The sequence below is a fragment of the Halichoerus grypus genome, chromosome 1, assembly GCF_964656455.1.
Source record: "Halichoerus grypus chromosome 1, mHalGry1.hap1.1, whole genome shotgun sequence".
NCBI lineage: Eukaryota > Metazoa > Chordata > Mammalia > Carnivora > Phocidae > Halichoerus > Halichoerus grypus.
The window spans coordinates 203,568,952-203,581,914 of NC_135712.1; the positions used below are offsets into that span (position 1 = coordinate 203,568,952).

At 60.1% G+C, this 12,963-nt stretch overlaps 2 protein-coding genes across 5 annotated transcripts in view; both read right to left on the bottom strand.

Moving 5' to 3' along the window:
• Positions 1 to 1,911: 1,911 nt before the first annotated feature.
• On the bottom strand, positions 1,912 to 8,752 carry ARRDC2 (arrestin domain containing 2). 2 transcript variants are annotated; one of them, XM_036093952.2, is made up of 8 exons: positions 8,316 to 8,752; positions 5,295 to 5,361; positions 4,910 to 5,057; positions 4,278 to 4,380; positions 3,933 to 4,189; positions 3,670 to 3,832; positions 3,253 to 3,410; positions 1,912 to 3,025 (listed from the first exon to the last, which is right to left on the bottom strand). In XM_036093952.2, exons 1-8 carry the CDS (start codon positions 8,572 to 8,574, stop codon positions 2,972 to 2,974), a joined length of 1,209 nt encoding a protein of 402 aa, XP_035949845.1. In that variant the 5' UTR covers positions 8,575 to 8,752; the 3' UTR covers positions 1,912 to 2,971. The 2 variants fall into 2 exon arrangements, with proteins under 2 accessions (XP_035949845.1, XP_035949844.1); XM_036093951.2 differs by lacking the exon at positions 8,316 to 8,752 and adding an exon at positions 5,455 to 5,881.
• Positions 8,753 to 10,242: 1,490 nt separating this feature from the next.
• The window catches only part of KCNN1 (potassium calcium-activated channel subfamily N member 1), a 32,347-nt gene continuing 29,626 nt past the window's right edge, over positions 10,243 to 12,963 (bottom strand). For all 3 annotated transcript variants that reach the window (XM_078053580.1, XM_036093947.2, XM_036093945.2), the window contains one exon: positions 10,243 to 10,853. In XM_078053580.1, coding sequence (XP_077909706.1) covers positions 10,599 to 10,853 — 255 coding nt within the window. In that variant the 3' untranslated portion in view covers positions 10,243 to 10,598. The remainder of the gene's footprint in view (positions 10,854 to 12,963) is intronic.

Here is a 12,963-nt window from a genome sequence, read left to right on the forward strand (position 1 = left end):
GTTTGGGGAGTTCCCTGAATTCTGGACGACCCAAGACGGCTCCATTCTGGTTTTCATTTATCCGAACCAGATAATCCACCTCTTCTAGGGATCAGGTTCCAGAGTTGCAGACCCAGGAGTCCTGGGGACACGAGGTGGCTTATCCTCCCAAGCCTGCCGGGGGAAGCCTTTCGTAAAACTGTACCCCCATCTGTTGTTGCAATAGACACCTTAGACTCTTCTCTGTTTGGGAACATGGATCCGGAAGCTGGGATCTTGTGTCCTGCACACCCAAGACGACAGGGATCTTACCTCTTCCTGAGACCGAGAGGGGGTCTGGGGTGACTGTGCTGTGTGGGTATATCTCCCCTCTGCTGGGCCCAAAGGAACCCCCAGTGTGACAGGCTCCGAACTTGATGCCAGGGTCAACTGCCCAGGGCAGATGCTGCTGGACAGGGAGGGCTGGGTAAACCCCAGGACCAGAAGCAGGTGGAAATCAGGACCCAAATTCAGACCAGGGATGGGAGGCAGTTGGGGCGGTGGTGGAGAGGTGCCCCAGAGTCCCAGATGAGGAGACTGGCTCAGAAGCAAGTGACTTGCCCGTGGTCATACCTGCCAGTGTCCAACCCCGGCCCCCCTCCATCCTCATCCCTGCCCCTCAGCCCTGCCACTGGTCATCCTAGACTGTCACTGAATTTTCACTGTCTTGGGCAAACTGTGAACCCAGCTAGAGCTATTAGATGGGGTTCTAACTTGGCCCCGCCCCACTGAGGGCAGGGCCTCGGGCCTGGGGCGGGGCCTGAGCGCAGACCCTGCAGGGAACAGCCCCACCCCGGGTGCCGCTGATCGTTGAGGCGTGGGGGTTCTGAGTGGCGACTCCGGACCCTGCACGAGTCACCTCACTCTGTCGGACTCACTTTCCCTGCTTTCAACGCTAGAAGACAACCTGCGTGCCGCCAGGCCTGCTTGGAAGCCCGGTGCGTATTCAAACAAATCCTTGGACACCCATGTCCGCGGCAGCCCTGTCCACAGTCCCCAAAAGGTGGGAATGACCCAAACGTCTATCAGGGGGTAAAGGGACAATCAAAATGGGAGTCCATCCACACAACAGGATATTATTTGGCCATAAAAATTAGGAATGAAACATTTGAGGCAGGCTACCACGTGGATGAAACTTACCAGGGAAATTTAAGCTGAGTAGGAAGCCGAACACAAGTGAGGCCACACGGAGCGTGATCCCATGTATAGGAAATGTCCAGAACAGGCAAATCCCCAGATCAGTGGGTGCTGGGAGTGAGGGAAGGGGGTGGGCAGTGACCGCTCCTGGGAACAGGGCCTCCTCTGGGGTAATGGGAATGTCCTGGAGCTAGATGAGGTGGCAGGTGCCCGACACTGTCAGCGCGCGAAATGCCACCTAACTGTACACTTTAAAACGGCTCATTTCCCCGGGGCGCCTGGGTGGCTCAGTTGTTAAGCGTCTGCCTTCGGCTCAGGTCATGATCCCAGGGTCCTGGGATCGAGCCCCCATTGGGCTCCCTGCTCCGCGGGAAGCCTGCTTCTCCCTCTCCCACTCCCCCTGCTTGTGTTCCCTCTCTCGCTGTGTCTCTCTGTCAAATAAATAAAATCTTTAAAAACAAAACAAAACAAAAAAACGGCTCATTTCCCGGTATACGGACTGTGTCTTGAAAACAAAAGCCTTCCCCCATTCATGCTTCCAAGCCTCCGCGACTACACTAGGGAAGGGGAAATGGGGTCCAGTTCCAACCTGAGCTCAGCCTCCCTATGTGTCCCTGAGCCTGTTTCTCCTGCTGGACAATGGGCCCCTCAACCCCCCCTTGGCCGGGCCTTGAATCCCGGAGATTCTGACCCAAGATGGAGGTCAAAGCCACTCGGCTTCTTTGGCAGCTGTGGGAAATAAACCAATAAGCCCAGTCTCTTTCCCCACACTTTTATTTTAAAAAAACAAAAACAAAAAACCAAAAACTGTAAAAAAGAGAACAATTTAAGGCTGATCAGAAATGTTGAGTCCCAGGCAGGGGTCCTGCCCCAGCCAGGGCTAAGACTCTACAACCCGGGGGGCTGGTCCGGCTGCCCCCTCATACTTTGTCCCTCCAGAGCTGCACTGGGGGCCTGCTGTTACCCCAGGAGGTTTCCAGAGCTGCACTGGGGGCCTGCTGTTACCCCAGGCTGACCTGTGTCCCCAGGGCCTGGCTGAATGTCCTGAACTGGATTTCCTGGGTTATACAATATGCAGACAAGGTCTCATGTCCTGGTGTACTTGGAGGAGCCCCCAGACAGTCCCAGCCTGGGCCAGCAACCTCTCTCTGGCTTTCAAAGGCTGGGGCAGATGCCCCTGCCACCCACAGGTCCCACAAAGCTTCAATGACCTGCATCCCTGAATGCCCCGTTCCTGGGCCCTCTCGCCTGCCAGACCTTGCCGTGTGGCCTCAACTGAGGCACTTGCCCTCTGAGCCCCAAAGGGGGTGATCTTCAAACATCACTCAGCTCTGACCTTCTCCGACTTCTTCTTCCTCTTTGTTTGTCTGCCTACTGAGCTGTCATTCGTTCATAGGCCAAGGCCTCAGCTAGAAGGCCCTTTGCTCCCGGAAGCCTTCTCTGCTCCTGTTGGGACTCTCCCAGCCCTGGGCCTCTTCCTCTGGTCCCACGAGACTGGAAGTATTTACGTCTGGCTATGTCTCTCCCAGACTAGAGGCTCCCGGGGGACCCGAGCCCTGTCCACGGGCCGGCACAGACCGACAGGATCCGACAATGGGCATTTGATGCCTTACGGGGACCTGTCCAGATACATCAGATTCCAGACTGGCTCTTCCTCTGTCCTGTGTGATGTCAGAAAGCTGTGCCCTGTTCTGAGACTCGGAGTCCCCAACTTCAATGCAGTCAGGTCGGTCGGCTGTTGACCCAGCCCTTCCCCATGTCCACGGCAGCTGGAAGCACGTGTGCGACCTCATCCCTCGAGGTATCCCCTCGCTGCTCAGCAGGTCATGCAGCGTGGCCTCATGGCCTCTGAGGGTGGGTTTGGATCCTCCTGAGAGAAACAGTCCCATCCAGTCTCAGGGCGGGCACCAGAGGCTCAGAAACACCCATCCGCCACCCTGCTTATCTCCAACTCCCACACTCAGCGACGGGGGGGCAACGTGTGGAGCAGACTGGGGTGCAAGGTGGGCTCAGGCCCCAAACTCATCTGAGTCCCACCCCCACCTGGGCTCCCAGGGCCTGGAGAGGTACGGGGGCTTCTGGGACCCCCACACTCACCTCGGAGTACAAGGGTGGCGGGCGGTAACGGAATTCCTGGATATAGGCAAAGAAAGGGCCTTCAAGGCTCATGTCGGTGTCCTGCAGTGGTGGAAAGGGGCTCTGCCCCGCGGCTGCCACCTCCCCGTCTGCCACCACCTCTGAGTACTCAGGAGGGGCTGCAAGTGAGACAGATGGGGTGGGTGAGGCTGGTAGAGAAGGGGAGCCCCAGAATCGGGGACCATGGCCAGGAGCCAGCTTGGGCTGATTCTGGGGCTGCGGGCCCTCAGGCTGAGGTTCTGGGAGGACCTGTGGCCGCCCGTGTAATCACCACTGTGCCCTTTTACAGATGGGGGCGCTGAGGCTGGGGGGAGGGAGAGTCCACCTAGCAGCCGCCTCTCTGCCCACCCAGCCCCTGCAGCAGGACGGGGAGCTCACCCTCAGGCCGCTCTGGCAGGGCTCCCAGCCCCCAGTCCAGCAGGAAGCTGGCATGGCTGCCCACACTGGATGAGCGGCTCCCGAAAGGGTGCAGGGGGATGGTGCCGATGACCAGCGGCAGCTCCAACAGCAACTTGGATGTGCCGGGGATGTCCACGCACACCTGGGGGGAGCGAGCCATGAGGGAGAGCGCCCAGGCAGCCTTGGGGGCACCGGGCAGATGCAGCCACCCCTGCCCCCCTCGGACCAACGGGAGACTCTACCTTGAGGGAGTAGTCCACGTGCAGCACCCGGCAGTGCAGGATGGAAGGACCCACAGGGGGGATCCGCAGCGCCCGGCCCTGCCACAGCGCCCGCCGCCCGGGGCCCACAGGCTCGCCCGCGAGACTGGCCACCACCGCTCGTTTCTGCTTGCGGGCACCCCGAGCCATGAAGGTCTGCGTCTGGACCACGGCTGCCCGAGGAAGCACCGGGCGCGTGGAGCCATTGTCGATCTCCGCGAAGACTGGGATGACCTCACCTGTGGTGGGGCGCAGGGGGGCATCAGATTCCCCGTCTGCAGCCTTGAGCTCGGCCCTCTTCCCCATCCAGCCCCGCCTGCCTGGTACCCGGTGTGTAACCCTTTCGGTCGATTTTGGCGGAGAGGGAGACGAGACCACGGCTGCTGTACCAGGATCGGGCGACCTTCTCCAGAGCTCCGGCCTGAGGGGCCTGGGGGGTGGAGGAAAGGGATACAAACAGGTCATTTTGTGCAAACCACAGATCCCGCGGAGCTTCCAAACCACCCCCAGCTGAGGGAGGATTCGGGGGGGCACGATTCCTGGTTTTTCCTTAACTACCAGGTACCGTCCGTAAAAATAAATCCACAGACGAAACCCATCTTATAAAGCTGAAGATAAAGTGAACAAGCTAATTACTTAGCGTGTAATTAGTCCTCAGAAAGCCATTATTATCCCAAGCCCTGGCTGTCCCCTATTTCACAAATGAGGCCTTTGAGGCGCAGAGAGAGCGAGACAGTTGCCCAGAGCACACACCCAAACTGGTGCAGGTAGGATCTGCCCCCAGCTCCGCCGGGCTCCAGAAGCATTCCCATGCCTGCCCCCCGCCCTGCCGGGGCCCAGCTGTGATTCCCACTTTGTGCAGGAAGTGAAGGGGTGAGGAACCAGCTGGGCTCACCCAGCAGCCAGGCCCCCACCTACAAAGCTCTCTCAACCCATCTGCCCTGGGAGCAGCCACTCACCAGCAGGGCAGGCGTGTTGATGTCCACCGGCTCAATGACAGTAAATATCTTCCTTGCCCGGCGGGCAGGGACCCAGGGCCGGTGCAGGGTGGCCTTGATGCAATATCGGACACTGCCATGCTTACCCTCGAATGATGTCACCAGTGTCCTGCGAGGTGGAAAGAAGGGACTTCAAGGGGGAGAAAAACACAGACACGCAGGTGGGGGGTGGTCCCAGAGACTTAGGAGAATGAGAGACAGAGACACTGAAGGCCCCCTCCCCCCCCGGGGGGGAGTCTTGGGGTCCAGAGGGTCCCCAGAAACCGAGCAATGGAGACCTAAACGTGAAAGGAGCTGCAGGCTTAGGGATTCCCCTACAATCCCGCGCCCCAGATGCCGGACTTACGGAGGCAGCTGGAAGCTGAATGGGAACTCGTGGCGCCCCGGAGGCAGCGTCGTGGTCTCTCCCGTGTCTGCAGGTAGGAGCAAGAGGGGGAGGCTCAGCGGCCGCTCCGACTTCCAGGAGCGCGCAGCACGTGCGCCGCGTCGGGGTGGCCGGCCGGTACCTGGCGCGAGTAGCGTGGCACGGTGGCTCACGACCTCCACACGCTCGCTGTAGCTCTGCGTGTACGCGGTGCTCGAGCCCGCGCTGCGCGACTCGGTCCAGTGCACGTGGGCGCGGCCCCGCGCGCGCAGCTTCAGGGCGCCCACGCGCGCCGGGCCCGCCAGCTCCAGCAGCACCCGGCCGGTAACGGCCTGGCCGCCGCTGAAAACCGGCTCGGCGCCCGCGCTCGCGCCATCCAGCTGCACCACGAACGCCTTCACCTTGTCGAACAGCATCGCGCCCGGGATGCGAACCCGCGACGCACAAACCCTGGCCTCGAACCCGCGACGCGGCGGCGCGAGGTGCGGAGGCTACAGCCTCAGAACGCGAACCTGCCCGGGGTGCGCAGGCGCACTTGCCGACCAGGTCAGAAATTCCTGTGCGCCGTGCGCCGGCGCTGCCTTTATACGGCGGGCGGGGCGGGGCGAGACGCGGGCCCCACCCCCAGAAAGGAATACACCAATGGCGCGGCGAGGGGCGTGGCTCCGCCCAGGCGTGAAAGAAAATAATAAACTCTGCAGCTACCCTCTATCCTCGTGGACCCCTGCGTGAACCTGAAGCATCGCGGGCCCGAGCCGGTCTCTCGCGGACCCCGGGGGGTAAAGCGGGGGAAACTTAGGGTCGGAGTTGGGCCCCGGGCTTGAGGTCACCTGGCAAGAGCACTCTGCCACTAGGTTTAATCATCAACTGGCCACCACTTGCAGATCGGACTCGAGGCATGTCCAGCCCCGCGCGGGAAGGCTGTGGAATGGCCTAGCCCCAATCGGGGCCTTGAGAGCCTAGGACCAGCCTGGGCGTCAGTTCCCCACTCCGAGCGATGGGGGAAGGAGGAGGAAGTAGGTAGGGCCTCCCTCTGCTTGGGCACCTGCTGCCCCCCGTCTTGTGATTCGAATCCCGCTCAGCTGGATGACCCCGGGCTAGTGACCACCTCTTGAACCTAAGTTTCCACGTTTGTCATTTGTAGAGCTGGAAGAAAATCGGCCCCGACCTCAGAGTATTGTGCATGAATCGCGGTGTAGCCTATGCTCGGACACCTTCCCCTCCAGAGAGCCTCGCTCCCAGGTCATCAACCCACTCCCCACATGTCACCACTCGGTCACGCCTCAGCGCTTTTGCCCAAGCTTTCCCCACCACCCGATGTTCCTGTCGCAACTTGCGGCCCCCAGCAAACTCCTACGAGCCCCCTAGGCGTAGCCCTTGGGCCCACTCCTGGCACCCCCCCGCCCCAGTCCCCTCACAGATAGAGCCAAGTGGAGGGGACGTCCCAGGAACCCCAGGGGCCAGGGCTGCAGTGTGCCCTCGAGACGGTATGATTCCTCTCTGGGCCTCAGTTTACTCAGAGAAGAACCTCAAAGAGCGTGTCTGAGGAAAGGGTTTCCTGGTCGCGGTCTGCAGGGCGCCAGCGCCCTCTGGCGGCAGCGAGATGCGCAGCTGCTCGAACCCACCCCCTACCCTGGAGGCCACCGTTGACGTGCCTTCAGATGGCCCTGGGAACCTCCTGAGGCCTCGGAACCCGTGGGAGGCAGTCATAACCGGACATGGTCCCCTGCAGTCAGAGTGACCACAGGGGCACTGGGTCAGAGCAGTACCTAAAGGAGGAACAGAGGCTGTAGACACAGCGATCAGCTTGGGGGGCTGCATGGAGGAGGGGACTCGGATTGAAATGAAGGGCTAGTGCCTTCTCCCAGGGCCAAGTGGAGCCCTGGAGGCTGTAAGCCCAGGAGGAGGTAGAGGATGTGGTGAGTCCTTTTCACAGATGGGTCCCCAGAGGCCCAAAGAGGGGCAGGGCCTCACTCGAGGTTACACAGCAGTTCTGCAGGCTTCACCCCAGTGCCTTAACGAAGCAGCTGGTTGAGTGGGACCAGGTGTGGGACCAATTTCCCTTAAGTCTCAGGGGAAAGGAAGTGCCTCCGGGGCCTCTTCCTGTCCCGCCCTAGGGCCTTCTAGGCCTGGGTTTCCACAGCTAGTAAGGGGAAGAGTCCCCACATCTGGGGCTGTTGGGCAAAGGCTGAAAGGCTGTGGGCAAAGGATCTACTGTGTACAGCCCTGCCTGTGCCCATTTTACAGAACAGTATAGTGAGGTCTGGCTTAGCTGAGGGGGTGGAAAGGCAACCCGGGGAGCCAACATCCTCCACAGCAAACATAGCTCAGTGCTGAGGCACAGACTCACCCCTGGCCTGCTCCTGACCGGCTGTGTGGCCTGAGTGTGAGGGACTGAAGTTCAGAGCTGGGAGACAGATGGGAGTCCTCTCAGCCTGATCTGACCCCACCCCAAGTCTCCTCCCTTTCGGGGATGCAAACCTACCTGCAAACACCACCAGAACTCCCCACCCAGGTCTGAACTCATTTCTGCAAGCACTAGGGGTAAACTGAGGGAGGAGGCACGGGTAGAATGTGAGGTGGGGGTCTTCTTTGGGAAATCAGGGACCCCAGGCCTGGAGTTAAAGGGGGGATCCTTGGGTCCAGAGAGGAGGATGTCCTGACTCTACCCAGGGGTTCTCCAGACTCCGGAGAGTGGGGGGTCCTGCCGCATAGCCTTTACCTGGAGGGCTTCCCGGCTTTGGAAAGGGGGGGGCGCGCCCAGACCCTGAGAGGGGCTCCTGGGAAAGAGGGTTTGGTTGGGGGCGAGGGGGTAGGTGGGTGTGTGTCCCGGCGAGAGGGTCCAGACCCTGGGGAGGAGGTCTCCACTTCTTAAGAAGGGTCACCCGGCCACACAGCCTCTAAGTCGAAACTCTCGGGGCACTGGGGAGGAGCGCCCAGACCTGGGGAGAGGGCCCCGGGGGGATCCTGGCTGGGGGGGGGGGTGCGGAGCGAGCGGCTCACCTCGGAGCAGCAGCTGCCGCCGCCGCAAGTACGTCTCGGCAGCCGCGTAGTCGCTGGACACCGCGTTGACACCCACGCTTCGGCCCTCGAGCCAGTGCGTCGCCGCCCCGCCGCGTGCCGCCACCTCGAGCGCTCTCACCCGCAGCGGCGCCGCCGCCTCCAGCAGCACCCGGCCGCACAGCCGCTCCCCGCCGCGGTACGCGCCGCCGGGGCCCCGGGCCAGCTCCAGCGCGAAGCTGCGCACGGCCCCCGGGCGCATGGCGCAGGCCTGGGCGCACCGCGGGGAAGGCGCCCCGGGCCGCGGCTGGGCGTGTGGGCGGCCCTCCGGCGGCTCGGCGCCCTTCCTCGCGGCCCCGGGCGCCCCCGAGCTCCCTCCGGCCCCCCGCGAACTCGGGCCGGCGCCCGGGGGCTCCCGGCAGGCGCGTTGGCCGCCGACTTCCTGGTCCTCGGCGCCCGCCCCCGTGACGCGCCCCGGCCGCGGGGACGTGCCGCCCGCGTGCCCGCGCTGTTGACTTTGTCACCCCCCCCCCCCCCGCCAGCACGGGGCGGGCCGTTTTTGTAGGGTCGGCGCTGTTGAGTCAGAGGCGGATGTGGCTGGCCCCGAGCAGAGCAGCCAGCCGGCTATCTGGTGGCTTCATGTGTCCCCCACCCAGCACCGCCCCGGCCTCCCCCTCTGCTCTCCGTGGCTGTTCTCGACACATACCAAGCTCAAGGCTTGCCTCTTGGCTTTTGCACGGACAGTTCCCCGACTAGGAACGCCCTTACCCACATGGGGTCTCCTATCTCCCCACCCCCACCCCCACGCGCAAATGTCACTTTCTCAGAGTCCCCTAATCACACCCTGGTCTTGTTTCTTTCTTTAAGGCTCTGGTCGCTGTATTTGTGACCGCTATGTTTTTTGTGCCTCGTCCTCCATCAGACTAGGTGCTCCCCGAAGGTGGGCACTGTGCCCTGTCCTCCTCACCAGATCTTACAGATGGGAAAACTGAGGCTCTCATAGGGGGCAGCCTCTGCCCAGAAGCACCCAGCGGTGGCAGTCAGGACTCCCAACGCAGGTCTGGAGCCTACTGGCACCTCCCCACTCTTCTGGGTCTTGCGCCCACCTCCTGAACCAGGTGGCTAATGGCTTTATCAGAGGCTGCCAGGGCCTGAGGCTCTCAACTGGGTCCCGACTAGCCTCCCCAGGAGCCAGGCTTCTATCTCTTTGCTATGCCCGGAGCCCAGCGGCTGCCAAGGGCCTGCCATCCCTGCCTCACCCCAGCACACTGAGCCCAAGGCCTGGAGGGACCTTTCTGATTCTACGGGTGTCCAGAACCTTCCCCTCCAGCCTGCCCTGAGGCCACTCTAACCCCGGAATCACACTATGCCCTCCCCCAAGTCCAGGTTCTTCCCTTTGGCCTATGGGCTGGAGTTTGAATCCTGCCTCCCCTCCAACCCCAACCCTGTTCTGGAGCCCAGGCAGGTGGCTTCACTTCTCTGACCCTCAGTTTCCCCATCCTACCCTAGTCAGGTTCTGGTGAAGAATTGTGGTAATTTACATTATGTCCCCTGTATAGGGCAAGTGTTCAACGTATGTCCAGCGAAGTCTGAATGGTCCTCCTCACTCATGTCACCTTCCCCACTGGACCATGGTCCCCCTGGAGCTTGGCCCACACTGGGTGCTCCAGCAAAGTCGGCTGCTAGAATGGGAAGCGAAGGAGGTCTCCCGGATCTGCTGCCTCCTGCAGGCCAGGGCTGTCAATGCCTGTTAGGAGAATGCTGACCTCCTCAGGTGTACCCAACTGAGCTCAGGCTTGGAGGGCTACCAGGCTAGAATAGTCATGGGACGGGCTCAGCTAGACCCCCACATTTGTTCTGAGCCCTGGAGTCAGGTGGTCACCTCCCATGTTGTGATTATGAGCTCCCATAGTTACGCAAAACAGGCAGCAACTGGGTGGGTCCTGCTTTATTCAGAACTGGCAAGGACCCCTCTCCTGGTTGCTCCATGCCCACCAGGGGCCTGGGGAGAGTCGGGGGGGCCAGGGGACCAAAGGAAGCTCCTGGCTCTCCGCCCGGCTCCAATCAGGGAGGAAGCGGGCGGTGGCCCACCCCTGCCCTCGCCTGCGGTCCGGCCCTGTCTTCTGCCCAGACAGTCTGGGTGGGGAGGGCCCTGGGCCACTCAGCCCAACTCAGCTTCGGCTCCTTGAACTCCAAGAGGCGCCACTGTACAGGGCTTCCTGGATGGCGTGGAGGTGGCGGCCACACGATGGCCAAGATTGAGGGGTCTGGTGGTGGGCAGGGTTGTCACCCGCAGTCTGAAGCGGCCATGGGTGGCCACCGGCATGGGGGGCTCCGGGCTGCCTGGTCCAGGGGTCCGGGGCCAGGCCGGGGAGGCAGGGGTGGTGGGGGCGGGCGTATGGCTTGGGCGATGAGGCCGGGCAGGGCCTGCAGGGAGGTGCCCAGTGCATCCAGGCGGCTTTCAAGGGCAGCCAGGCGGGCCTCAAGCTCCTCGTGCTGGGCGTGCAGCTCGGACATGAGGTCGTACAGGACATTCTGGGTCTGCCAGAGACAGAGTGGGAGAGAAAGGAGAGGCCAAGTGAGAGAGAGGGACAGACACAGAGAGAGATGGGTGACCAGCCCCAGTTGGTGGGAGCCCACTAATAGGGACCCAAGTGGGAGACAGCTGTGAGGACGCCCTAAGCCCACAGGTCTCTTGCCGCACCCCAGGGAATGGTAGGAGAAGAGGCAAGAGGAGAGAGAGATCTTGAATGCCAGGCTGGGGGCCAGCAGGCCTGGGGAAGGTTGGGGGAGGTCCTGGGGTGGATGTGGCCGGAGCCGCCCTGAGGGGATGAACTGGCCAGCAGGCACATGAAGCCAAAGGGTGGTCTACTTGGGTGCTGCCTTCACCCAGGGGAACCACGGCCTACGGAGCTGCGGGGTGGGGGAGAGGGGCAGGTTCTGGACTGACGCTGCTCCAGGCTGGGGAGGAGGCTCAGTTTGTGAACTGCCCCCCTGCACCCCACAGTAGACTGGGGAGGGGACAGGGTCAGCGGGGAGAGGGGGGGCAGTGACCACACCAGGGATCTGACCCAATCACAGACTGGGGAGCCTAGCAGCCACAATTACTGTTGCAGTAGGCGATGGGGTACCCCCACCACCTCGACTGCTCCCCACCACCCAGCAAGCAGGAGCTGGTTCTGCCACTGTCCCCCATGGGCCCAGGAAGGGAAGGCCGGCCACTCAGACAGACCTGGGTGCAGTGCCCAATCTTGCCACCAGGTGGCGGTAGAACATCGTTCCTCTATCTCTAACCTCAACTAGGTGTTGACCAGACCCCTAGGCAGACAGCAGCTCAGCACCCCGCGGCCTGAGATGGGAGGATGGATGCTGAGGTGGGGAAAGAGCCCCCACCCCCTCGCTCCACGGGAGGGGGACAGGACGAGGCACCTACCACAGCATCTTGCTGCGTTCCACCCCTGGCCTCTCCCCTCCAGCCTCCGTGCCTGAGCCTCAGTGGTGACCCCCACCATGTCTCATTACTGGCCCACGCGCCCCAGCCCCAGGGCGAACACACACCTTGGGGCCCCTCTTACCCACAGTCCCCAGGGCCAGAGGGTAACATCTGGAGGCATCCAGCCTCTGATGATTTTTTTCTGGCCTGCGGTTTAAATTCTTCAAAACTTAGAATACACCTTGTACTTTTGTCAGAGATACACAAATTAAATCAGCGATCTTGGGTAGGAGCGCATTGAAGTTTAATGCTGGAAAACATTTTACCCTTGTTAAATTTTAGAAATTAGGAACCCATATAATCCCATCCAGTTAAAGCCTGACTTCAAAGCAGGCTTTGTTAAATGTACTCTGAGAGGGGCATACTACTACCATGATTGCAAGGTTTAAATAACTTTGAAAAATTCAAACTTCAAACATCTATGCTAATGGAAGGAAGAGCGATATGGATAATCCAAATTATAATAATTAGTACCTGAGTTTTTCAAAGGCATTTCATATGTATTTCTAGCTATAATCTCATAGGACATCAAATTAGCTTGGCAAGGGTTTCTATATCTCTTAGGATTATGTTCTTTCTACTACCAACTGAGTGATTTCTTCAGGGGTCTACAATATGTTTTTTTCCCTCTATAATGTTTCTTTCCAAATTAAATTTATGTAGGTTAATATTATACTGCATTCTCTTGATAATGGTGAAAAGAATGAGTTCAAAACGCTCTGGGTATAAGAAGGAGAATAGGACTTAACATCTTCCAAAGATAATATTAAATGAACCTCAGGCTAATTAACTGATTAGGGGATGGAGCCAGTGAGCAGAGTTCATGCGTGAACTACTTGTGAAAGGTAGGCCGCTGCTCAGAAGGGAGCTCGGAATAGTGGGACGAATATTCTAAGAGCCTGCCTGATTGAAGTTGGGTCAACTGTCCCATCTTTAGTGGATGAATAAAAAGTGGGAAATGGGGTCAGGCTTGATAATAAAACCAACAGAGAGATTAGTTTGTAACATAAACTGGTCTTAGCTCTTCCAACCAACTTTAATTTCCTAAGAGATGTTTAATTGCTGCATAAACAAGCTTTCTGCTGATTCTATCATTTGAATTTATATCCATAGCAAAAGAATTTCGTTTTTCTCTTCAGTTTTAGAGCCTGTATGTAG

Excerpts from the sequence above, each read along its gene's own strand:
- ARRDC2 (XM_036093951.2), bottom strand. The coding sequence starts at position 5,728 with ATGCTGTTCGACAAGGTGAAGGCGTTCGTGGTGCAGCTGGATGGCGCG. Across the intron at positions 5,058-5,294 it reads TTCAGCTTCCAGCTGCCTCC|GACACTGGTGACATCATTCG; the intron begins GTAAGTCCGGCA and ends TCCACCTCGCAG. Across the intron at positions 4,190-4,277 it reads CCGAAAGGGTTACACACCGG|GTGAGGTCATCCCAGTCTTC; the intron begins GTACCAGGCAGG and ends GCCCCACCACAG.